Genomic DNA, 22,751 nt, shown 5'->3' with positions numbered 1-22,751 from the left:
TTACAATGTAAAGAGGAAAAATGAAAGATAAAAAAACCCGAGATATAAAAAATTATCACCATAGGAAAAACGAGCTATACAAAAATAATCCCCATGTCAGTTAATACTTCGTTGGGTAACCTTTAGCATGAATGACGGCCTTACAATGTCTTCCCATGGAGTGAACCAAGTCTTTTAGTTCTGCAGCTGTTCTAATATGAAACCAAGATTGAATGATGGCTTCTATTAACTGGGTTTTATTGCTGGGTCGCTTCTGACTAACCAGTTTCTTTAGTCGGCTCCATAGAATTTTCAATTGGGTGAACATCTGGGCTATTCCCAAGCCATTCCAGCAGTGGAATAGTATTATCTTGAAACTCCAAAAAAAAAAAAAAAAAAAAAAGTGGTGTTATTATTAGGAAAAATAAAAATTTTCCCCAAAAGCTTTCCACAATTTTGGCCACTACTGTACCACCTTCCTCCTTTTTCTCAAAGAAAGCAAATTAAAAGCTGTGCAAATCAACACCTTTGACAAGTTTTACTCGCCATCTGCTCACAGAAGCAGCATCTGATGCAGAAGCCACCTGTCAGGCCCGGGGAAAAAAAAATTAAAATTATTGCTTTCATACTTGCTTGTCGGGAACAAACAGCTCCCGTCTCTCTCCCAAGCACCTTTAATGCAAAGTCCAATAAAATCAGATAAATAATTTCTTTCAAGCTAATGCTTGAAAGGAAGGAAGCCAAAAATAAAAACCCTCAGTGCTATTTTTCTCTTCGTGATTTAGCAGTTCATTGATGGCTCTATCTTGGCTTTTGATGGGGCCCCCAAGCAAACAAACCAGATCTCTGAAATTATTAGAGCAAACTAAAGATTGCTTCTGGTTCTTTGCTCTGCTTTTATTTCCCTGGGGAAGGAAGGAAGAGATGCATAACTGAGAAGGAAAAAAGGAGGAGAAAGAGGATAATTTACAGAAGGGAAGTTCTACCCTGTTTCCCCCGAAAATAGGACCCATCCAGAAAATAAGCCCTAGCATCATTTTTCAGGATGCTCGTAATATATGCCCTACCCCAAAAATAAGCCCCAGTTAAGATTGTCAGCAGACGGAGGCATGCCCCCAGAAGCCTAAGTGGCGTAGGAGGCTAATGCCTCCTAAGGCAGCATTTTAACATCCAGCTGCCTGCAATTACTGTGAGTTCAATTCTCACCAGGCTCAAGGTCGACTCAGCCTTCCATCCTTTCTAAGGTGGGTAAATTGAGGACCCAGTTTGTGGGGGCAATAAGCTGACTTTGTATAAAAATATACAAAAGTATGAAGGCTATTGCTTAACGCATTGTAAGCCGCCCTGAGTCTCTGGAGAAGGGCGGCATCTAAATCAAATATTTATTTAGGTCAAAGACCTAAACCAGTGATGGCTAACTTTTTTGCCATCGCGTGCTAAAAAGGGAGGGAACACAGGAGGGTCACACACACGCGTGCCCATACCCATAATTCAATGCACCCTGCCCCCCGCGCATGCGACCCCACCCCGCTCCCACTTTTGGCACATGATGGCATGGTGGACACGGTAGCCCCATTTTTCGCCCTCCCCAGGCTCCAGAAGCTTTCTTGGAACCTGGGGAGGGCAAAAACAGCCTTCCCCCCACATCCGAGGCCCTCTGGAGGCAGGAAATGGCCCATTTCCTGACTTCCGGTGGGCCCTGAAGGCTCAAAAATCAGTTGGCCGGCACACACGTGCGCTGGAGCTAAGCTAGGGCAACACTCACATGCCCACTGATATGGCTCCGCGTGCCACCTGCCATAGGTTTGCCATCACAGCTCTAGGGGTAACAGTAACAGAGTTGGAAGGGACCTTGGAGGTCATCTAGTCCAACCCCCTGCTCACACAGGAGACCTGTAGTAGGGATTCGAACTGCCGAACCGCCGACCTTTCTGACCGACAAGCTCAGTGTCTTAGCCACTGTGCCACCTAATTATATTAATTATACCGAAATATATTTTTTATCATATTTTATTTATCTATACATTAAATTATTGTATTTTATTGGCAGTTTCATTTTTATTCCCATTCCATTTTAAATCTATTTTATTCCCATTCCATTTTAAATTGTATTTTAACAGATTTTTAGTAATAATTTGTGTCTGGAACTCTGCACTTTGATATGCCCCAAGGGCTAATCAATAAAGTGAAGTAAGTAGTAAGACAGTTGTTAAGTGAATCCAGTTCCTTACTGACCAAGCATCAGTGGCCAAGCCTCTGAATTTTTATCATGTGATCCTGGGGATGCTGCAACGGTCATAAGTGTGAAAAAGGTTGTTGTTTTTTTAAATGCGGTTGTAACTTCAAATGCCCACTACATGAAAGGTTGTAAGTTGAGGACTCCCTGTATCTCAGGTTTTACCAAATCCGTATTTACTTTTCCAGATCTCTGAAGATCAGAGTTAACTACCTAATTAGTTTGCACTAGCATCGTTGTTTACTTCAAGAACAGAAGCGAGCACAAAAAAAAAAAAAAAAGAAAGAAAAAAGAAAGCTGCTTGGAAACACAGGGATGCTAGCTATTTTATTTTCCAGCCTCCCGTTTCACAAAAACCCACACACACCCATGATCAAACTCCAGCAGCAGCTGAGCAAAAATGCCAAAAAGGAGGGCAACGGGTGCTTTCGCATATCTTTTTTTTTAAAAGCTAACACCATCCCTTTTAAGTTTGCAAGAAAGAAGAAGTAAACTTCCCTATCTGTCTGAGATACTCTGCATTTATTTTCCACATCAAGAATCAAACAGAAAAAGTTGCCCAGTTATTCCTCCCACGGATAAAATAGAAGGCCCAGATTTAAATACACGCAACATCTGCAACATGTTGTTTCCAATGGATCCAATTTTATTTATTTATTTATTTATTTATTTATTTATTCGATTTATATGCCGCCCTACTCCAGAGACTCAGGGCAGCTTACAATGCATTAAGCAATAGCCTTCATACTTTTGTATATACTTGCTTAGTAGGGCTTTCGCCCCCCCCCCCCCAACAAGCGGTGTTCTTTTTTATACAAAGTCAGCTTATTGCCCCCACAATCTGGGTCCTCATTTTACCTACCTCGGAAGGACGGAAGGCTGAGTCGACCTTGAGCCTGGTGAGATTTGAACTCGCAGTAATTGCAGGCAGCTGGCAGCTAAGTGCTACTTAACAGCACTTTAGTCCGCTGCGCCACCAAGGCTCTTGCTGTGTATCGCACACGCGTTGACACTTTAGGGGACAAACAGGGAAAGCTGTATTGTCCCCAAATGGCCAAACTACAAGACCCAACACCTCTCCCCATGGGAGCTTTAACAGTAACAGTAACAGAGTTGGAAGTCCCTTAGAGGTCATCTATTCCAACCCCCTGATCACCCAGGAGAGACCTGTATTAGGGATTCGAACCGCTGACCTTTCTGATCGACAAGCTCAGAGTCTTAGCCACTGAGCCACTTAGCCAGGCTTTTATGGGCAGTCCTTGACTTATGACCACCATTGAGCCCAAAATTGTCTATTGGTAAGTGAAACATCTTGCGACCTTTCTTGCCACAACTGTTAAATGAATCCCTCTAGTTATCAAGTTAGCGACCACGGTTGTTAAGTGAATCTGGGCTTCCCCATTGACTTTGCTTGTCAGGAGGTCGCAAAAGGGGGAATCACACATGACCCCGGGACGCTGCCACTGTCATAAATATGAGTCAGTTGCCAAAACATCGCAATTTTGATCCCGTGACCATGGGAGATGCTGCAGCGGTCGTAAATGTGAAAAACGGTCCTAAAGTGGTTAGAGTGCTGTACTGCGGCGACTTCAGCTGACTGCTAGTTCAGCAGATCAGCAGATCAAATCTCAGCGGCTCAAGGTTGACTCAGCCTTCCATCCTTCCGAGGTGGGTAAAATGAGGACCCAGATTTTTGGGGGCAATAGGCTATTTAGTAGACTGTCTTTGGTGTAAGCCGCCCAGAGTCCTCGGAGAGTGGGTGGCATAGAAATATGAATAAATAAAATAAATAAAAATAAAATAAATCAGGTTTTTTTCAACGCCATTGTAACTTCAAATGGTCACTAAATGAACTGTTGTAAATCAAGCGCTATCTGTAGTTCAGAATCTCCTAGATAGCTGTCCTATTTTTGCTCGGTGCAAAAATCAACATCCTAAAATTCTCCATTGTAAGAAATGAGAAACCTTATTAAATATTCCTTTTTTACTGGCTCAGTTCCTAATTATAAAAAGCACCAGGCCTCGCTCGGCACATGGAAACGCACAACCTGCCCTCTTTGGGGAATCAAAGCACACAAGACAACATTTACACAATACATTTCCCCCCCCCCTCTTTTCTACAGATTTCAGCCTGCAGAGAGAGAGAGAGAGAGAGAGAGAGAGAGAGAGAGAGAGAGAGAGAGAGAGAGAGAGAGAGAGGGAGAGGGAGAGGGAAGGCGAAGGGAAGAGAAAAAGGCAGCTGATTTAAGCTACATTGAACTACAGCGGAAAGATACTTCCAAAACCCAATGCAAAATGCTGATTTGTACAAGCCTTGAGGGCTAGAGGCCTAGTTTCTCGGAAAAAAATTTTTTTTTTCTCTGGAAGATGATACAGTTCCATGTGAGACAAAAAATACACTGAAATACGCATGATGGTTGCACGGTTACATTCGAAGGTCCTATTGGTTGCAAGGCAAAAAAAAATAGATAAATTGGGATCATGTCAGGATGGGCCAGGTGTTGCTCCTGGGATTGCAGCAAGGATCCGAATCTTGCATCAGCTGGGCTGTAGACCGTCGTGGGAAGGATAAAATATGTGGGTGGGATGCGGAATATGTGGGCAACGTGCAACACGCCTGACGGGTTCATTCGAAACTGCTGTTCGACATGCTAGACGAGGGAGATGAACTGGAGGTTGGGGGGGAGGAGAAAGGAGGGAGGGAAAATCTTGGACCAGCTCCAACTTTTGGGCCAGTGAGGATGCCACATCCTCTCTTAATGGGCTCATTCACAAACTAGACCACACGAAAAGGGTACCAACCAAGCAGATTAGCACCATTTTAAGCACCACTGGAGGAAGCTGAACCACCCCATCTGCTGCTCCAAGGTAGACTGCTTCCCCCTCTGGAGGCTCCACTTATCATACCCCATCAGTCTCTGCTGCTCCAAGGTAGACTCTTTCCCCCTCTGGAGCCTCCACTTGTACCCCATCAGCCTCTGCTCCAAGGTAAACTCTTTCCCCCTCTGGAGGCTCCACTTGTACCCCATCAACCTCTGCTCCAAGGTAAACTCTTTCCTCCTCTGGAGGCTCCACTTGTACCCATCAGCCTTTGCTGCTCCAAGGTAGATTCTTTTCACCTCTGGAGGCTCCACTTATACCCCCATCAGCCTCTACTGCTCCAAGGTAGACTCTTTCCCTCTCTGGAGGCTCCACTTATCATACCCCATCAGTCTCTGCTGCTCCAAGGTAGACTCTTTCCCCCTCTGGAGCCTCCACTTGTACCCATCAGCCTTTGCTGCTCCAAGGTAGATTCTTTCCCCCTCTGGAGGCTCCACTTATACCCCCATCAGCCTCTGCTGCTCCAAGGTAGACTCTTTCCCCCTCTGGAGGCTCCACTTATCAAGATTCATGGCTTCCCACCCCCACCCTTCCAAAAGGCATTAAAAAATAAGGATAAAATCATCCTCCTTTTAGGAAAATGCAGCTTTCCCTCCCGCTGGACAGCCAGCCGGCTCTCCCAGCAGAGGCAGCCCCCCCCCCAGCCCCCACATCCCCATCAACCCAAAAGAGAAAAGCAAGAATAAGGATGGCGGGCATCTCATTTGCGGAGGGCGCCAGGTTGCCGATCCAAGCCAGAGCATCTTGTTGCAATGCAATTGGTAGGCGCTCTGCTCAGCCTACCTTGCAGGGCCGTTGTGCGGTGGCGGTGGAGGGGGGGGGAAGGGAAATCCCAAGAGGAAAAAAGCGGTTTTGCCTCCCGGGTTGCAACGGAAAAGGGAACCGAGCAAATGGACGGGAGCGTTGCTTCCTTGTCCGGCTTTCCCCCAGCAGGGACTCACCCAGGCGGATGCCGTAAGCCGCGGTGACCGCCGCCCTGAACCGGTCCATGGTGGTGTTGCGCTTGGAATCCGGCTCCCACATCCGCTGCGCTTCCATGATCTCCAGCTCCCCAGACATCGTCAAGCTTGGGCACAAGCGCCGGCTGCTGCCCGCCACCTGCCGCCGCTTCTCCTCCAGCTGCCCGCTTCGCCTTACTAAGGGCGCGACCACCTCGCCGGTCCGAGCAGGACTGCGGAGCTCCGCCTCCTGCCGGCGCCTTTTATAGGACGCGTCATCTCTTCGAGCGCCGCCGGTGGGCTTCCGCCAGAGGCGGAGCAAAAACAAAAAAAAAAACAGCCAAAAAAAATAGTGCGCGGAGCGAAAGGCCGGGCTTTGCAGGGGGAGCGAGCGTGAATAAGGGACGTGCAAAATAAAATAAAATAAAATAAAATAAGATGAAATGAGATGTGATGAGATGAGATGAGATGAGATGACGAAATAAAATAAAATAAAATAAAATAAAATAAAATAAAATAAAATAAAATAAAATAAAATAAAATAAAATAAAATAAAATAAAATGAGATGAAATGAGATGAGATGAGATGAGATGAGATGAGATGACGAAATGACGAAATAAAATAAATAAAATAAAATAAAATAAAATAAAATAAAATAAAATAAAATAAAATAAAATAAGATGAGATGATGAAATGATGAAATAAAATAAAATAAATAAAATAAAATAAGATGAGATGACGAAATGATGAAATAAAATAAAATAAAATAAAATAAAATAAAACCTGCCAAGTGCAAATTGACACACGTAGGAACCCACCCAACATGATTCCATGCATAGGTAGCTTCCTTTCTGACTTTCCTCTGAATTGCAGGTCATGTTTTTTTTCACAACAACTCTGCGAGGTAGGCTGGGTTTGAGGAATCGAGGCGGAATCAGGTCACACAGGAAGCTTCCAGGACACCAAATTACTCTGAAATTTAAAATACAGGTGGTACTCCACGTAAAACAATTCATTTAGTGCCCATTCAAAGTTACACCGGCACTGAAAATGTGACTTATGACCGTCTTTCACACTTTACGACGGTTCCAGCAGACCCCCGTGGTCACGTGATCAACAGACACTTGGCAACTGGTTCATATTTATGATGGCTGCAAGGTCCTGGGGTCACATGACCCCCTTTTGCGACCTGACAAGCAAAGTCAATGGAGAACCCAGATTCACTTATCAAACCGTGTTACTAACTGAATCATTGCAGTGAATCACTTAATAACGGTGGCAAGAGAGGCCGTAAAATGGGGCAAAATTCACTTAATGAATGTTTCACTGAGCAACAGAAATTTTGGGCTCAATTGTGGTCATAAGCCGAGGACTACCAGTATGCATGCATGCATGCATGTATATATGTATGCATGTATGTATACATGCATGCATATATATATAGAGAGAGAGAGAGAAAGAGAGAGAGAGAGAGAGAGAGAGAGAGAAAGGGAAAGCAACACACTCAAACCCAGATTCTATGCAAAAAACCCTCAATTACCAACCACCCCCCATAAATCTGTCTTAAACTAAATTATGTTTACTTATTAATAGGTTCACTAAAATGAAATGTTCAGGGGGGAAAAAATACGTAGATTTGAAAATAAAATACATATTCCCCCCCCCCTTAATTTTCCTTCCTCTATTTGTTCAAGATTTATCTTTTATGCCTTGTGGCAAAGAAAAGCGGCCAACAGATGCCATACGTAAATTAATGCATAAAAATCTGCCGTTAAAATTAGATATATTTTAAAAAGAAAAAAAAAAAAGCATCGCACTCAAATAAACCCAAATTCTGTGCAAAAGAACAAAAAAACCCCCTCCAAACCTCACCCTGGATTATATTTTTTTAAAAAAACAATAAATCAAGTTTTAAACTCCATTTTATTTATTTTATACATGCAATATAATATGATGTTCAGAAAAAAAAAATTAAATGAAAATGTGTAGAACCTCAGATAAGGGTCAAAAAAACCCCATATCGGGGTTCAAACCCTCGGAGAGCTGGCACCTTCGGAGGCAGAGGGCGGATGGATCCGTGGCATCAGCACACCACAACCAGATGCGGGGCTCCCATTGGTGGATCTGGGTCTGGCCCCACATCAGCCCAGAGTCTCCAGCATGGACCATCCAGCGAGCGATGGGAGGGCTGGAGCAGGCCGTGGCCCCCTTCAACCAATCAGAAGGAGAGGCTTCGCTGGGACTCGGTCTGTGAAGGCCAATGGGTGCCAGAGCTGGGGAGAGGCGTGCCCAATCAGGGTGCAGCTTTCATGCTTATGGGGAAAGGATCAAGGAAGTCCATTGATTGGATTGGATTTGCACACTCAGCCATGGGGGTGAAAGGAGGATTTGGGAAACTGTGAATAATTTTGATTTGCACACCCAGCCACAGGGAAAAGAAGGATTTGGGAAACTTAATTTATTTCGATTTGCACGTCCAGCCACAGAGAAAAGGAGGATTTGGGAAACTGTGAATAATTTTGATTTACACAGCCAGGTATACGGAGGAGGAGGATTTGGGAAACTAATTTATTTTGATTTGCAGACCCAGCCACAGAGAAAAGGAGGATTTAGGAAATGCTTGGCCAGCCCTGGGGCTAAAAAAAGAGAGAACTTCAAGTGAACAAGGAGTTGTTGCAATCCTTTGGCCATGAAGCTCTGGATGGGGTGAGCAAACGGGCAAACCCGAAAGAGAGAGAGGTTAGGTCAGGATCCCCTTTTGAACCTGAGTACCCTCGATATTTTGAAAGTTGCTAAAAAAAGAAAAGTCGGATGGGTGGATTTAGAAAGTGGGCAGAGGTGGGGCAGAGACAAGGCCATGTTGACTCAACTGAAGAGTTGAGTAGGCCACCAAAGGTCTTGGGTCACCATTGGGACAATTACACAATTACACACAATTACTGTAAAGGTCTAAGCCAGATTTTCTCAACCTTGGCAGCTTGAAGATGGGTGGATAGGTGGGAGAATCGAAATCCTCCCATCTTCCAGTTGCCAAGGTTGAGAAACACTGGTTTAAAGGGGGGGTGGGGAAACCTTCATCTTCACACCGATGATGGTTCGTTCAGGGATAGGTTAAGAAAAATCTCCAGCAGAATTCTTCCCTCCCCTTCCTGATGGAGGTTATAAGCCAAGATAACCATTAACCTAGTTAATGGAGGAGGAGGGAGGGAAGGAGGAAGGAAGGAAGGAAGGAAGGAAGGAAGGAAGGAAGGAAGGAAGGAAGGAAGGAAGAAAATAGATGTGGGAAGAAGGAAGGGAGGGAGGGGGAGGCAGGCAGGCAGGCAGGCAGGAAGGAAGGAAGAAAATAGATGTGGGGAGGGAGGGAGGAAGGAAAGACAAATGAACAAAGATAGATGTGGGAAGAAGGAAGAGAGGAAGGGAGGGGGGAGGGAGGAAGGAAGGAAGGAAGAGGAAGGGAGGGGGAGGAAGGGAGGAAGAAAGGAAGGACAAATGAACAAAGGTAGATGTGGGAAGAAGGAAGGGAGGAAGGGAGGGGGAGGGAGGAAGGAAGGAAGGAAGGAAGGAAGGAAGGAAATAGATGTGGGAAGAAGGAAGGGAGGAAGGGAGGGGGGAGAGAGGAAGGAAGGAAGGAAGGAAGGAAGGAAGGAAGGAAGGAAGGAAGAAAGGAAGGAAGGAAGGAAGGAAATAGATGTGGGAAGAAAGAAGGGAGGGAGGGAGGGAGGGAGGAAGAATGGATGAACGAAGATAGATGTGGGAAGAAGGCGGGCGGGAGATTCAGATTTGAAAATTAAGATAAACCTGGATGAAACGAGGGGCGACACCCAGACAATATTGACAATCAATGCCTAACTCCCTTTTGAAACGAACCTGGGAACTCATTCCTGCAGTCCTTCAGCGGTTTCCCCCCACTTCTGCTTTCCCTGCCTTTCTTTTTCTCTCTTTTCCCTCCTCTTGGAAGGCATGCAAAATTTCCCCCCGAGCAGCCAGGCCCAGAGACCCAGGCCCGGGAGTCCCCCCTGGGCTCTCGAGGGTCTCCAAAAAGCGCCCGGAGCGCGCCAGGAGCGCAGAGCGCGCCAAGCCGAGCCCGGCGAGCGTCGGGTGCCTGGGCTTTCCATTCCCTGCGGAGCTGCGACGGAGCCTCCTCGGCCGCGAGAGAGCGCTGCCCGGCCGGGCGAGAGCGGCCGAGCCGAGGCTGGGCGGGGAAAAAGCGGGGGAAAGCCGCGAGCCGAGCCGAGCCGAGCCAAGCGCGCCCGCCTGGAGCGCACGAGCGAGCGAGCGAGCGAGGAGCGCCATGGCGAGCCGGAGCGGGGCGCGGAGCGCGCTACTGCTGTTGCTGCTGCTGCTGCTGCTGGCCGGGCCGGGGGCTCGGGGGGCTCGGGGGTCCCGGGGCGCCGACAAGCAGAACAGCCTCCGGAGAGCGGCCAGCGGCGTCTACCAGGGCGCCAGCGGCCTCCTGGGCGAGGAGAACGTGCGCGCCCTGCAGAAGGTGAGCGGCGCCCGGAGGGTCCAGGCAAAGAAAGAGGGGAGGAAGAGGAGGGGTCTGGGGGCTCTGGCCCCGTGGCGGGGTTCAGAAAGGGGCTCCCCGACTTTGGCGTGGGCGGCCAGGAGGGAAATGGGGAGATTGGAGAAGTCTTGGCTGACCCACTTGGGTGCCCCCTGGAAAGGTGACCTGGCAGGGATGATGGAGATGATTTGGATGAACATCCAAAGATGTTGTGTGTATGTGGGGGGGTCCTGATTGAGCCGGTTGCCCCCCCCCCACAAGGTGACCTGATGGTGGTGGGGACCACAATGCTGAGGATGAGGATGGAGGGGGGCTTCTGAGAAGTGAATATAGCCACGGTGGTGAGGATGACTGGAGAGATTGGGGGTCCTGGTTGAACTCACGGTTTGGGGGGGGGGTTCCACAAGGTGATCTGAAGGTGGAGAGGGGATGAGGATGATGTGGGGGGTAGGAGGGTTTCGCTGGAAAGTAAACAGGGTATATGTTCCTCCAGTCGGGTAGACCGGAGATGTTGGGTGCCCTGTTCCAAAGTTGCTTTTTTCAAGAGGCAACTGGACTTTCTAGTTTTTTCTTTGAAGACGTTTCGCTTCTCATCCAAGAAGCTTCTTCAACTCTGACTTGGATGATGGGGAATGGAAGGATTTATACTCCTTGCAGACAGCTGGTCATTTGCATCCTTTGAGAGGGTCCTTGAGGCCACTTGGAGGTTTCTCTGTGTCCTCAGGGTTACCTGAGTGGTGCAAATGGTTCCTGTAGTCTGAAATTTTTCCTCTGGAAATCCATTCCTACTCCCACACCATTCCAAGGGGGCTCATCCCAAATTGTATAGCTAAAAGCACCTTTGGGACAACCATGACCTGAACCCTGCAGATGTTAGGTTGACTCGGTTGATGGGGCCAACCCAGGTGACCTGATGGTGGGGCAGGTGATGGTGTTAGTGATGATGGTTAGGTTGGGGATGATGATGAGGATGTTGGGGATGAGCCTGCTGGAAAGTGAACGTGGTGATGGGGAAGACTGGAGAGGTTCAGTGTTCCAAGTGGAAAGTTGAGCTGATGATGGTGGGCTTGGTCATGAAAGTGAACCTGGTCACGGTGGGGACAACCAGAGATGTTCAGTGCTCTGGTTGGCCCAGTTGAGGTGCCTCCTGGAAAGGTGACCTGATGAGAAAGGCATAGGAGAAAGGGGAGAAGATGTGCTGCTCGTTCATCCAGGACAGGGGTCTGCAACCTTAAACACTCAAAGAGCCATTTGGACCATTTCCCACAGAAAAGAAAACACCGGGAGCCACAAAACCCTTCCCGTGCCTATTTCTTGAGCGGCCACAAAACTAGCATATGTAGTTGAATTAAACGTTCTGTTTTCTTCTGAAGCTTTTCTTTTCTTGGATTTATCCATGGTTAGCCTACCGGGGAGTTGAAAAGCTCAATAAATCACGTGCCAACGGGTGTCGCACTTTGGCGGTTGTGACGCATATTTTGAGTGACGGAGCCGCAGCAGAGGGGTGAAAGAGCCACATGTGGCTCCAGAGCCACAGGTTGCTGACCCCTGATCCAAGAGAAGTTCATCCTTGACTGCACGTCAGGAGTCACTCAAGGCTGCTAAAACCCAGGAGGAACCATTAGGAGGGGAGATTAATCAATAATATTACACAGTAAGTGTCATGAGGAGATGCTTAGACAAAATTCTGGCAGGAAGAGCTTTGTCAGGGTCGAGAAGAAGGCAGTTATGGTTGTATCAAGGAAGGCTTGGTTTCCTTGGATGTCCTTCTGAGCCCGTCCATGTTCCCTCTTCCACCCGAGACTTTCCTTGAGTGAACTATGGCACTTTTACTTCCCTTTGGAAGGAGGAGAAGACCACCCAAAACCAAAGATAGACCAGGGAATTCAAGGGATCTTTTTCGACTTAACCTTCATTGGCCAAAAATTCTTTCCTAGATCTTTTTTTTTTCCTTCCTGGAAATCGGTTCTTTGCTGCTTCACAGCTCCTCAGCCATTGGGAGCACATGGCAGGAACTTCTCCCTGGGTAGGTACGGGTTCAAAATCCAGGATATGATTCATAAATACCTTCGCATGGCGTCCTTTGGTTACTTTCTCTTTCAATTGTGGGGGCGAGGCAAGTCCAATCTATTGGTACAGCAGTGGCCAAAATTGTGGAAATCTTTCGGGAAAAGTGTATTTTGCAGGTTTGATAGCTAATAACACCACTTTTTTTTTCCTGGAATTTCAAGATAATCCTATTCCACTGCTGGAATGGCCTGGGAATAGCCCAGACCTTCACCCAATTGAAAATCTATGGAGCCGACGAAAGAAACTTGTTAGTCAGAAGCGATCTAGCAATAAAACCCAGTTAATAGAAGCCATCCTTCAATCTTGGTTTCACATTAGAACAGCTGCAGAACTCAAAGACTTGGTTCCCTCCATGGGAAGACGTTGTAAGGCCGTCATTCACGCTAAAGGTTACTCAACTAAGCATTAACTGACATGGTGATCTTTTCTGTATATCTTGTTTTTTTTATGGTGATAATTTTTATATATCTCATTTTTTCTACGTGTTTCACTTTTCTTCTTTATGCTGTAACTGCTGTTCGAATAGCAAATCCTTCATAAAAGTTATTGCATGACATTCTTGATTAAATTATCTTTCCATTGATATATAAGTTTATGGTACTACTACTCCAAAAAAAAGTGGTGTTTTTAGCTAGCTTTAGAAAATACACTTTTCCCAAAAGGTTTCCACAATTTTGGCCACTACTGTAAATCCCTGGTTGGCTGAGGAATTCTGGGAGTTGAAGTCTACAAGTGTTAAAAGTTGCTAAGGTTGGAGACCTCTGCTTTAGAAGAATGGATTTTTTTCCTATGAAGCACTTAACATTTTAGAGGATGAAAAAAGTCTGTTATATTTTGCCTTTCCAGTTTTTCTCCAGACTGACGGAGCGATTTGTATACGGAGTGGACCTTCTAGTAGATACATTCTGGAGAATATGGACAGATCTTCTAGATGTCCTCGGAATTGATGGTAGGTGGACAATACAGTAGTTGGGGCGGTTCTCGTGTGTTCCCCAAGCTTACTTTGATTTTATTTCTTTTTATGTGATTACTAAATTTATGTGCCATCTCCCTGAGGACTTACAACAACTTTATTGTCACTTTGAATGTACACTGATCGGCATAATGTCAACTCGCAAAGCATCTCTGGCTTGCTCTTGAGTTGCCATAGGCAAGGGGAATGGGAAAACAGCGAAGCAGCACGGCAGCCAAAACGAAAAGCACATTCCAGACATATCTCTCTCAAGGCTGTCTCCCAGGGTTACCCACAGCAGCCGGAGGGGAGTGATTTCTACAACCCACAAGATTGCTCTGTTGGTGAACGTGACTGATAACACACCCTGGGGGGAGGGGGGAAACAGGGTCAAGCCTGGGCTATAAATTACGTGGGGTCAGAGGTCGCTTCATTTGGGAACTTGCCGACATGAAGCTCCTAATAAATAACTGGATTTCTTTTGAAGCTTGGCTCCAGGCTCATGATTTAGGGCATCCGTCGGAACCCTGACACATAATTAAAATGAAATTTCATTGCATACAGCTCTCAAAGGGTCTCCACCTCTACGATTATACACTATATAAACGTGACAAAATAAATACGTAAAGTATGCATATACCCACATATATTATATGACACAGAGAGATAACATAGTCTAGTTTGGATGTGTACATGTACATGGCGAGGGAAATGAATCTTGTGAGTTTACCAGGTAGGTGGCAGCTGATACAGAATCCTGCTAGAAATAGAAATAGAGCAACTCCCATTTCACCTCTATCAAATAAGGAAAATAATAATTTTGTGAAGGGTCCCATGCTTATAAAGGAAGGTTATTAAAAAAGCCCAGAATTGAGTGGATGTGACTCCACTGAGCTAGGGCTGCAGAAAAATCTTGGTTACGTAGGAAAAACCTGGCTAAAAGAAAAACACACATAAAACCTACGAAAAGTAAGAAAATAGATATTATACCTTTACAGGGAGGATACATGAGATGTGGGTGTGGCTTACTGATGATGGCTAACGAGCCAGAAATAGATCTATATAAGTCTCTCACTAGGCAGCATAGGGCCTGCTGGCTGCCAGAAGAAAAAAGCCCAGAATCGAGTGGATTTGACTCCACTGGGTAGGGCTGCAGAAAAATCTTGGTTACGTAGGAAAAACCTGGCTAAAAGAAATATATATATATGAGCTCCACCTCTTTTAACGACCCCATAATCCCTTGAGGGGTGGAGTCTGGGCAACTGAATGGAGTTAGCAGAGTGTTTGAATGGCCGGATGTCCTTCCTATCGCCAATGCAGAGTTTTGTTCAGCAGATATATTCTCAGTGTGCCCAGAGAGAGAAATATCTGCCTGCGAAAGCTCCACCTCTAGGCCACCCTGCCGGTCACATTAAGGACTACCTACAATACAGTTGTAAAATCCAATGAACGGGGGTGGGGGGGTGTTCCATTTTTTTGATGCTTGTTTTCCTACGTCAGCGGAGTGAACGTTGACATTTTCTGCTTTGATTTTCTTTTTCCAGGATCCAACCTGACCCATTATTTCAGCCACACCGCCCTCGCCAATAATCCCGCTCGGGCCCTTTTGCTGATCGGCGCCATCTTGTTGGCTTATTGGTTCGTGTCTCTTCTCCTCGGATTCTTCTTCTATCTCTTGCACGTCCTGTGTGGCCGTTTCTTCTGGATCATCCGTATCATCCTCTTCGCTCTGTCCTGCGTCTACATCCTTCAGAAATACGAGAGTGAGCCTGAACACGCCGTCCTTCCCCTCTGCTTCGTGGTCGCCGTCTACTTCATGACGGGGCCCGTGAGCTTCTACTGGCGGAGGAATAGCCACAATACCTTGGAGGAGAAGATCGACCACCTGGACAGCCAGATCAGGCTTCTGAACATCCGTCTGTCTCGTGTGATCGAGAATCTGGACCGAGGAGGCGACTAACGGGAGCGTCACCCTTCAGCGCGGGAGACGGGCAATCGCCACATCTCGTCTACAACGAAGCGGATGTTGGGGTAAAGGACATGTGCACCATCCAGCCTTTAGTCTTCGCGCGTAGCTTGTCCGTCCATACCGTGAACGAAACACGAACGAACAGTAAGATAGATTAGCTGTACGTTCAGAGATGTTCACCCACAAGTAGAATTTTATCTGCTGTTTTCCAAGCGTTTGAAACAAAAAAAAATTTTTTTATAAAAAAAAAAAAGAAAAAAGAAAAGAAAAAAAAAATAAGAGGGAGGGAGGGAGATTTGATAAAGGCCAATGGAGTCGTCGTTTCGTTTCAAACAAGAAAATTCTCTATAAAACCGGACGCTGATTTTACCTTCGGAAAGAAGGAAGGAAGCATGAAGAATTCAACAAGGAATTTTTGTGAGGATCACAATTGTGAGGATCGGTTTTCCTTTCCTTCTTTTTTTTCCATCTTGCCTTCGGTAATCATTTCATTTTGTGCCTCATTTTGTCTTGTCTTTTTCATATAATTGCAAAGGAAAAAAATAAATTATTTGCGTCAAGATCCCAATATGGTTCACCCTGAATTTTGAAAGCAATTTTGCGTCCTTCGGAGATCAACCAGAAGCATCAAAACTGCTTCTGTATTTTTTTTTCTCCAATCAGTTTTATTAAAAACAGGCCCTTTCTTTAGCCTGTACAGAAACACACACACAAAAAAAAACAGTCTACCTTCCCATAAATAGGTGAGCCCCTTCTCCAAAACCTCTCCTGCTAAAATCTTCTGCCTATCCACGTTGGCTCATCTTCTTCCTTGGCACAACTTGAGCAAAAGACCTTGAGAAAGAAACTTGAGTGTCAGTCAGATAATATGAGCTGTGGAGAACAACTTTGTGTGCATAAACGGCAGAAGAGAAGTTGGCTTTTCAGAATGGAAATTACATTTCTATCGAAATGACGCGTTGCCTGAAAAAAAAGAGAGAAAGGCAGAAATGACCCCAAGCAGCCACAGCTTGACTCGTTTTTAAAACACCCCAATCACGATCGGCGACAGATTAAAAAAGGATTGTAAAAAAAGAAGAAGAAAAAGAAGAAAAGGTGGGATACGGGAATCTTTCTCAGGATTAACGTGGCAATAAATTCCATAACATCATCAACTTCAGAAGGATCTGTGCTTCATTCATCTATCCAAAATCTTTTCCCCCTCCCTCCCCACAATAGATAATACGGAGGAGAGGATTGGGTTCAATCCTTAAAAAAGCACAGTGGCTAATTTGGTATTCCACGAAAATTGCCCAAGTGACCATTTGAGGTTCAGGGTGTAAACTGTAGTAAACTGTCAGGGCCAGTTTCAGAGCAATTAACGTTGTTTCCCACGTGTTTCTAACCTCAAAAAACACACAATTCTTTTTTGTTTGAAGACCTATTCCACAGCCAGTCATTTCCTGGGAAAACTGGAAGCTGCAGGAATAGTTAGCATTTCCTGGCCTCGTGATGCCTCTTTTCTTGCGTGCTTGTGGAAGTGGGCAATTATTTTGCCCGGATGACACTCGATGTGTGTCAACATTTTTGAAGGTTGCCACCGATTCCCACAATCATTCCCAAATGAAGGCTCCAGATAACACAAAACCGCCGCTTTTCTTTCGCGATCGAATTCTTCAAATCGAATAAAGATCTGCGATCTTTATTCTTGCAGAATAAAAGAAAAGGCAACTTGAAATCGGGAGAACGTTGGTTAAAATGAATTCCCTCCTTTAAATCAGCTTTCCCGTTAAGTGGCAATGCAGGAACTAGTAAAAAATATATAGATGTATATGTATAAATAGATTTGATATACACAGCATTTTGTTCGGTATAAGGCTATAGTTGAAAAAAAGAATATATATATATATTGCCCCCGCTGCCTTGGTGCAGATTTGGCTAAGAAAATTTCTCTTTTATGTAAATTAAACAGGAGCACAAATTATTGTACTTGAAATAGACTCTTCTTGCCATTTCCCTGCAGAGTTTTGAAAGTGAAGATGACCTTAAGTTATTTTTTCCCCTTATTCTATTAAAAATACAAATGTGGATGGATTTTTTTTCTGCTTTATTTTTCTTCTTGTTACTGTTCACTTCTCTTCTGGATAGAACCATTGTGGTATTTTTTCACCTTTGCTCATCTAGAAACTACCCTGCTTTGTTAAAAAAAACAACAACAATAGGTGTTGGTATATATTTATTGAATATATAGGTTCAGGGAGAAAAATTAAGCATTGCAGTTAATTATTGATGGCTGTGGTTGGCCATGGGCAGCAGTAAGGTATTTAATTTGATTTGTCAATTCAGGGAAAGAGAGGTGAAATGTTTAAACTAACCAGCTGCTATTCTTTTCTTACAAACCTTACATCAGTTTTCAAATTGGTACCAGGATTTTTTTTCCCCCAGCCTGAATTAAGATTGGATTTGAACTGTTGTTTGGAAAAACAGTTTTGCAATGCGTGCCAGCTTACTGTTACAACTTCAGCAAATACCGGTAAGTATTCCCCCCCCCTTAATTGCAGCCGATCTTGGTTAATTCTAACTTGGATTGTCCTTCAGATCCTAGGTATAATTCTGGTTAGAATTACCCATAGTTGATACTAGTGGAAACAAAATACTGGATGCCAAAGCATGCATTGCATTCTTAAATAATGCAAGAATATACAAAGCTAATCCTCTTTTGTATAGTTAAGAGGTATTAGACGTGCTAAAATTCCACTTTGCCAAGATTTTTACATTCCTAGGATGGTTTTCATTCAATAAATAGACCGATTTTCATGTATTAATCATTCAAAACAACTTAACAAACCCCCATCTTGTTGGGATATTACAATGATGGCAGCTCAAGGGAAATTTTTTTCCCCCAACCGAGAATTCCAGTCTTGTGTTAAAATCAGAGTGTCGTGTAGACATATGTGGTGAACATCTGTGCAATTATTGTGATCGATTAAGGCACATCAGCCTGACCAAGAAATAGAGCAGAACTACTGAATTTAATGTGTTTTTTTAAAGTTGTTTTGGGTTTTGGAATATTGTGTGCAAATATGTGCTAAGATAATGTCATACTTTTGCCTTTTGGGATATAATTAGGGTTTTGGGTTTTTTTCCCAAAGCTGCTTTGTCTTTATTTGTTGGCTGTAGATTATCTCTTTTTCTTCTGTTGATGAAGGTGACGTGTTTTCGTGCCTGTTAATTTGTATTTTGCAGCTAAGATTTTTCTCTTATCTTCTCCTTCTTTTAAAGATCTTTAATCTTTCTTATGTTTTGCATGAAACTTAAAACCGCTTCCTTGATTCCTTGGATCCTTGTTGCCAAGTGCCATGTTTAAAAAATTTCATGTTGTAAAAGCAGAAATATATAGTATCTATATATAGATAGATAGATAGATAGATATCCCTGGATCATAACTGTTTTATCTGCACTGAGTATAGTGATTGATTATCCTACCTGGACATTTGATCTCCTAAGTATTAGGTTTTTTTTTAAAAAAAAAAAAGTCTGTATGGCAAAATTATGTGTTTTGTTTAAGAAAAAAAAGATTTTGGTGAGAAGGAAGTGTCGTGGGCCTCCTTTTAATCAATGATCTTAATAAAACCTTAGTTCTGTGAATGATGCTGTTGAATAACTGTGAAGATTTGGGGAAAACGTTCATCCACGCCTTTATTTATTATCTGACCACCAAGACCTATGTACTTTTACATAGTGAATTGTTTGTAGACTGATGTCACAACTGAATTATGGTGTGGTGACCAAATAAATCTTAAATGTTTACTGTAACTTTTGCAGTGGTATCTTCATTGCTCGCTCCCTCCCTCCCTCCCTCTCTGTCTCTTTCTCTCTCTGTCTCTGTCTGTCTTTGTCTCTGTCTTCCTCTTACTCTTTCTGTCTCTGTCTTTCTTCCTCTCTCTTTCTTTCTCTCTCTCTCTGTCTCTTTCTTTCAATTTCTTTCTCTCTCTTTACGTCTCTCTCTCTGTGTCTTTCTTCCTCTCTCTCTCCCTCTCCCTCTCTTCTCATCTTCATTTAACGACCCCATGATCCCTTGCAGGGTGGAGTCTGGACAACTGAATGAAACTAGCAGAGTGTTTTACTGGCCGGATGCCTTTCCTGTCGCCAATGCGAAGTTTTGTTCAGCAGACATATTTTCATCGTGCCCAGAGAGAGAAATATCTGCCTCTACCTAGGATCGAACTCACAGCCTCCTGGTTGCGAGGCGCGCGCGCGCACACACACACACACACACACAAAAACGGGAGGAAATATGCATGTGTAAATCTTGTAACAATTTTGGGTAGTTAGAAAGCTGATAAAAGTAACAAGAGTTAGACAATTTGCAGACCTCAGCTAAAAATTAGGAATAAAGATGGTCTGCAGCCAATAAAATGTGTATTAGATAACTCCTGGGGCATTCATTAGCCAAGGCTTAGGAATAGGGACAGCTAGAGACCAATAGAACAAATTGTAGAATTATTACTAAAATGTTTATTAGATGATATTTCTTATATTCCCGCCTTGTCCCACCTTCTTTAGTGAAAATATATAAAGCTTTCTTAATCCATGGTTCTTGGCAACAGAAACACACAATTTGCAAATTTGAGCCTGGCTTTGCATCCTGAGCTTGTGGGATGCAGATTTGAAACTTTCAGTGACTTCATGTACTCCTCCATGCTAAAAAAATTCCAAAGAGACTTTTTATTGATTTATCATCTGGAGCTGATGGAAGATTTTAATGCCCCTTCCTTCCTTCCTTCCTTCCTTCCTTCCTTCCTTTCTTTCTTCTGTCCCTCTCTCTCTCTTCTCTTTCTCTTCCTTTCTTCTCTTACTCTTTCTTTCTTTCTTCTCTCCCTCTCTTTCTCTTCCTCTCTCTCTCTCTCTCTCTTTCTTTCTCTTCCTCTTTCTTCTCTTTCTTCTCTCTCTCCCTCTTTCTTTCTCTCCCTCTTTCTTTCTCTCCCTCCCTCTCTCCTCTCTTTCTTTCCCTCTCTCTTTTTCTTTCTTTCTTCTCTCTCCCTCTCTCTCTCTCTCTCTCTCTCTCTCTTCTTTCTTTCTTTCTTGGACTCTGAATGCAGAATTTTTTTTGCAAAAAAAAAAAAAGGGAAACCACCTAAACTCAATGCAAAGGAAAGGAAAAAGGTACCAGAGAGACCCCACCTCCACGCATCATAAAGTGGTTTGATTTTATTAATTAATAATCTTAATTAAAACAAAACCACAGCCTCAGGATTATCATTAGTATCGCCCTGCTCGTCCCGTTCCGCCATCCCTGGATTCCCCGCCGCGTTTTGCCTCCCACCCGCTCGGGAACTCTTGAAAGCTCCTCCTTCGAACGGACTTCTTTTAAAAGTACCATAGAGTCTGGGTTGGGCGGAGCGGAGCGAGTTCTCGCGAGACGAGACGTCAGAAGGCGGAAGTGTTTGCCTCTCGGGATCCACGTGGGCTTGGAGAGGCTGTGTTGATGCGCGCCTCGATGGGGAAGGCGCAAAAGAGGCGCAATTGGCGGGCGCGGCTGCCAGGATCGCCCAGGAGGGGGGGTCCCGCTCCCCAGGAGCCTGTGCAGCTGGAACTGGGAGGTGAATATTTATTATATTATTATTATTATTATTATTATTATTATTATTATTATTATTATTATTATTATTATTATTATTATTTATTGGTTAATCTTTAGTGAGATTCACAGCCTTTGAGGCTGGTTAATAGCTCAGCAGCTCAAGTCCTAACCAAGGACCTAGGAACTGTTAAGGTATCGTCGGAGGATGTAAGCTGTTCCGAGTAAGGTGGTTTTTTGTAGAGTCAAAATGTTCAAGTCCGGCAAATTTAGAATTTCTAAATAGCGGGGTAGCTCTTTGGGTATTGCTCCGAGGGCTCCAATTACAATCGGGACAACACACGATTTCTTTTTCCACAGTTGCTCAACTTCAATTTGCAAGTCCCGGTATTTTGTGATTTTTTCTTGCTGCTTATCTTCAATCCGTGCATCACCAGGTATTGCAGTGTCAATGAACCATACTTTTTTCTTTTCAACTATTGTTATGTCAGGTGTGTTGTGGACCAAGTGCCTGTCAGTCTTAATCCTAAAGTCTCACAAGATCTTGAGTTTCTCATTCTCTAAAACTTTCTCAACCTGATGTTCCCAGTGGTTTTTGCTGTACTCAAATCCAAACTTCTGGCACAATTTCCAGTGAATGATCTTAGCAACACGGTCATGGCGTTGTAGGTAGTCAGTTTGTGAAATTTTGCTGCACCCACTGATCAGGTGGTCGACTGTCTCATCTTTCTCATTGCAGAGGCGGCATTTGCTGTTGGTGGTAACATGTTGAATTTTTGCCTTCATACAGTTTGTGGCTAGGGCTTGTTCTTGAGCTGCCAAAATAAAGCTTTCTGTTTCTTTTTTCAGTACTCCTGATCTTATCCAGTTCCAAGTTAGTTTCTGGTCAGCTTTGCCTTCAATACTTTTCAAGTATTGGCCATGCAGAGCTTTGTGTTTCCAATTTTCAGCTCGCTGCTCAGTTACTTCTTTCTTATATTCTGCTTTTGTTTTAGTTGTCTTTAAAAGGCCTCCTTTATTTACTTCCTTAATCATTGGTTCTTCACTTTTCTGGATGTAATCATTCAAGCTGCATTTTTCTTCTTCCACAGTCTGCTTTACTTGTAGGAGTCCTCGACCACCCTCTGCTCTTGGTAAATATAATCGGTCAACATCACTTTTAGGGTGCAAGGCATGATTCATTGTCATAAGCTTCCTTGTTTTTCTGTCCAAATTGTCTAACTCCATCTGGGTCCAGTCAATTATTCCTGCAGAGTATCTAATCACAGGTATAGCCCAGGTATTTATGGCTTTTATGATGTTTCCTCCACTCAATTTGGACATTAATATCTTACGAATTCGCCGAATGTACTTGGCTAAAGTTAATTCCTTGACTTTATTATGCATTAAGTCAGAGGCTTCTAAAATCCCCAAGTACTTGTAGCCTTCTTCTGATTTTACTGCCTTTATCATTTCTTCATTCTCTAATTCTATTCCATTCTCTTCTATGATCTTGCCTGCTTTGGTTGCTATTGTTGCACATTTGTCAATTCCAAACTGCATACCAATGTCTTGGCTGAATTCTTTTGTGTTTTCAATTAATAAATTCAGTTCAGCTTTTGTTTTACCAAACAGCTTCAAATCATCCATGTTCATCAAGTGCGAGATTTTCAGTCCTTCCTT

The 22,751-nt window shown here is 44.1% G+C and overlaps 3 protein-coding genes across 4 annotated transcripts in view; 2 read left to right on the top strand and 1 right to left on the bottom strand.

Annotated features, from left to right (window-relative positions):
- Nucleotides 1-6,222, bottom strand: part of AACS (acetoacetyl-CoA synthetase) — a 62,446-nt gene extending 56,224 nt beyond the window's left edge. For both annotated transcript variants that reach the window (XM_070951625.1, XM_070951624.1), the window contains exon 1: nucleotides 6,037-6,222. In XM_070951625.1, coding sequence (XP_070807726.1) covers nucleotides 6,037-6,154 — 118 coding nt within the window. In that variant the 5' untranslated portion in view covers nucleotides 6,155-6,222. The remainder of the gene's footprint in view (nucleotides 1-6,036) is intronic.
- Nucleotides 6,223-10,325: 4,103 nt separating this feature from the next.
- On the top strand, nucleotides 10,326-17,380 carry BRI3BP (BRI3 binding protein). The gene is made up of 3 exons (XM_070950676.1): nucleotides 10,326-10,520; nucleotides 13,455-13,557; nucleotides 15,105-17,380. Exons 1-3 carry the CDS (start codon nucleotides 10,326-10,328, stop codon nucleotides 15,518-15,520), a joined length of 714 nt encoding a protein of 237 aa, XP_070806777.1. The 3' UTR covers nucleotides 15,521-17,380.
- Nucleotides 17,381-20,996: 3,616 nt separating this feature from the next.
- Nucleotides 20,997-22,751, top strand: part of DHX37 (DEAH-box helicase 37) — a 46,618-nt gene continuing 44,863 nt past the window's right edge. The window contains exon 1 of the mRNA XM_070950923.1: nucleotides 20,997-21,111. Coding sequence (XP_070807024.1) covers nucleotides 20,997-21,111 — 115 coding nt within the window. The remainder of the gene's footprint in view (nucleotides 21,112-22,751) is intronic.

This window comes from Pituophis catenifer, unplaced genomic scaffold (assembly GCF_029215685.1).
Source record: "Pituophis catenifer annectens isolate HBS135680 unplaced genomic scaffold, rPitCat1.0.hap2 SCAF_10, whole genome shotgun sequence".
In the NCBI taxonomy this organism is placed as follows: domain Eukaryota; kingdom Metazoa; phylum Chordata; class Lepidosauria; order Squamata; family Colubridae; genus Pituophis; species Pituophis catenifer.
This window is presented reverse-complemented; position numbering and strand designations above follow the sequence as displayed.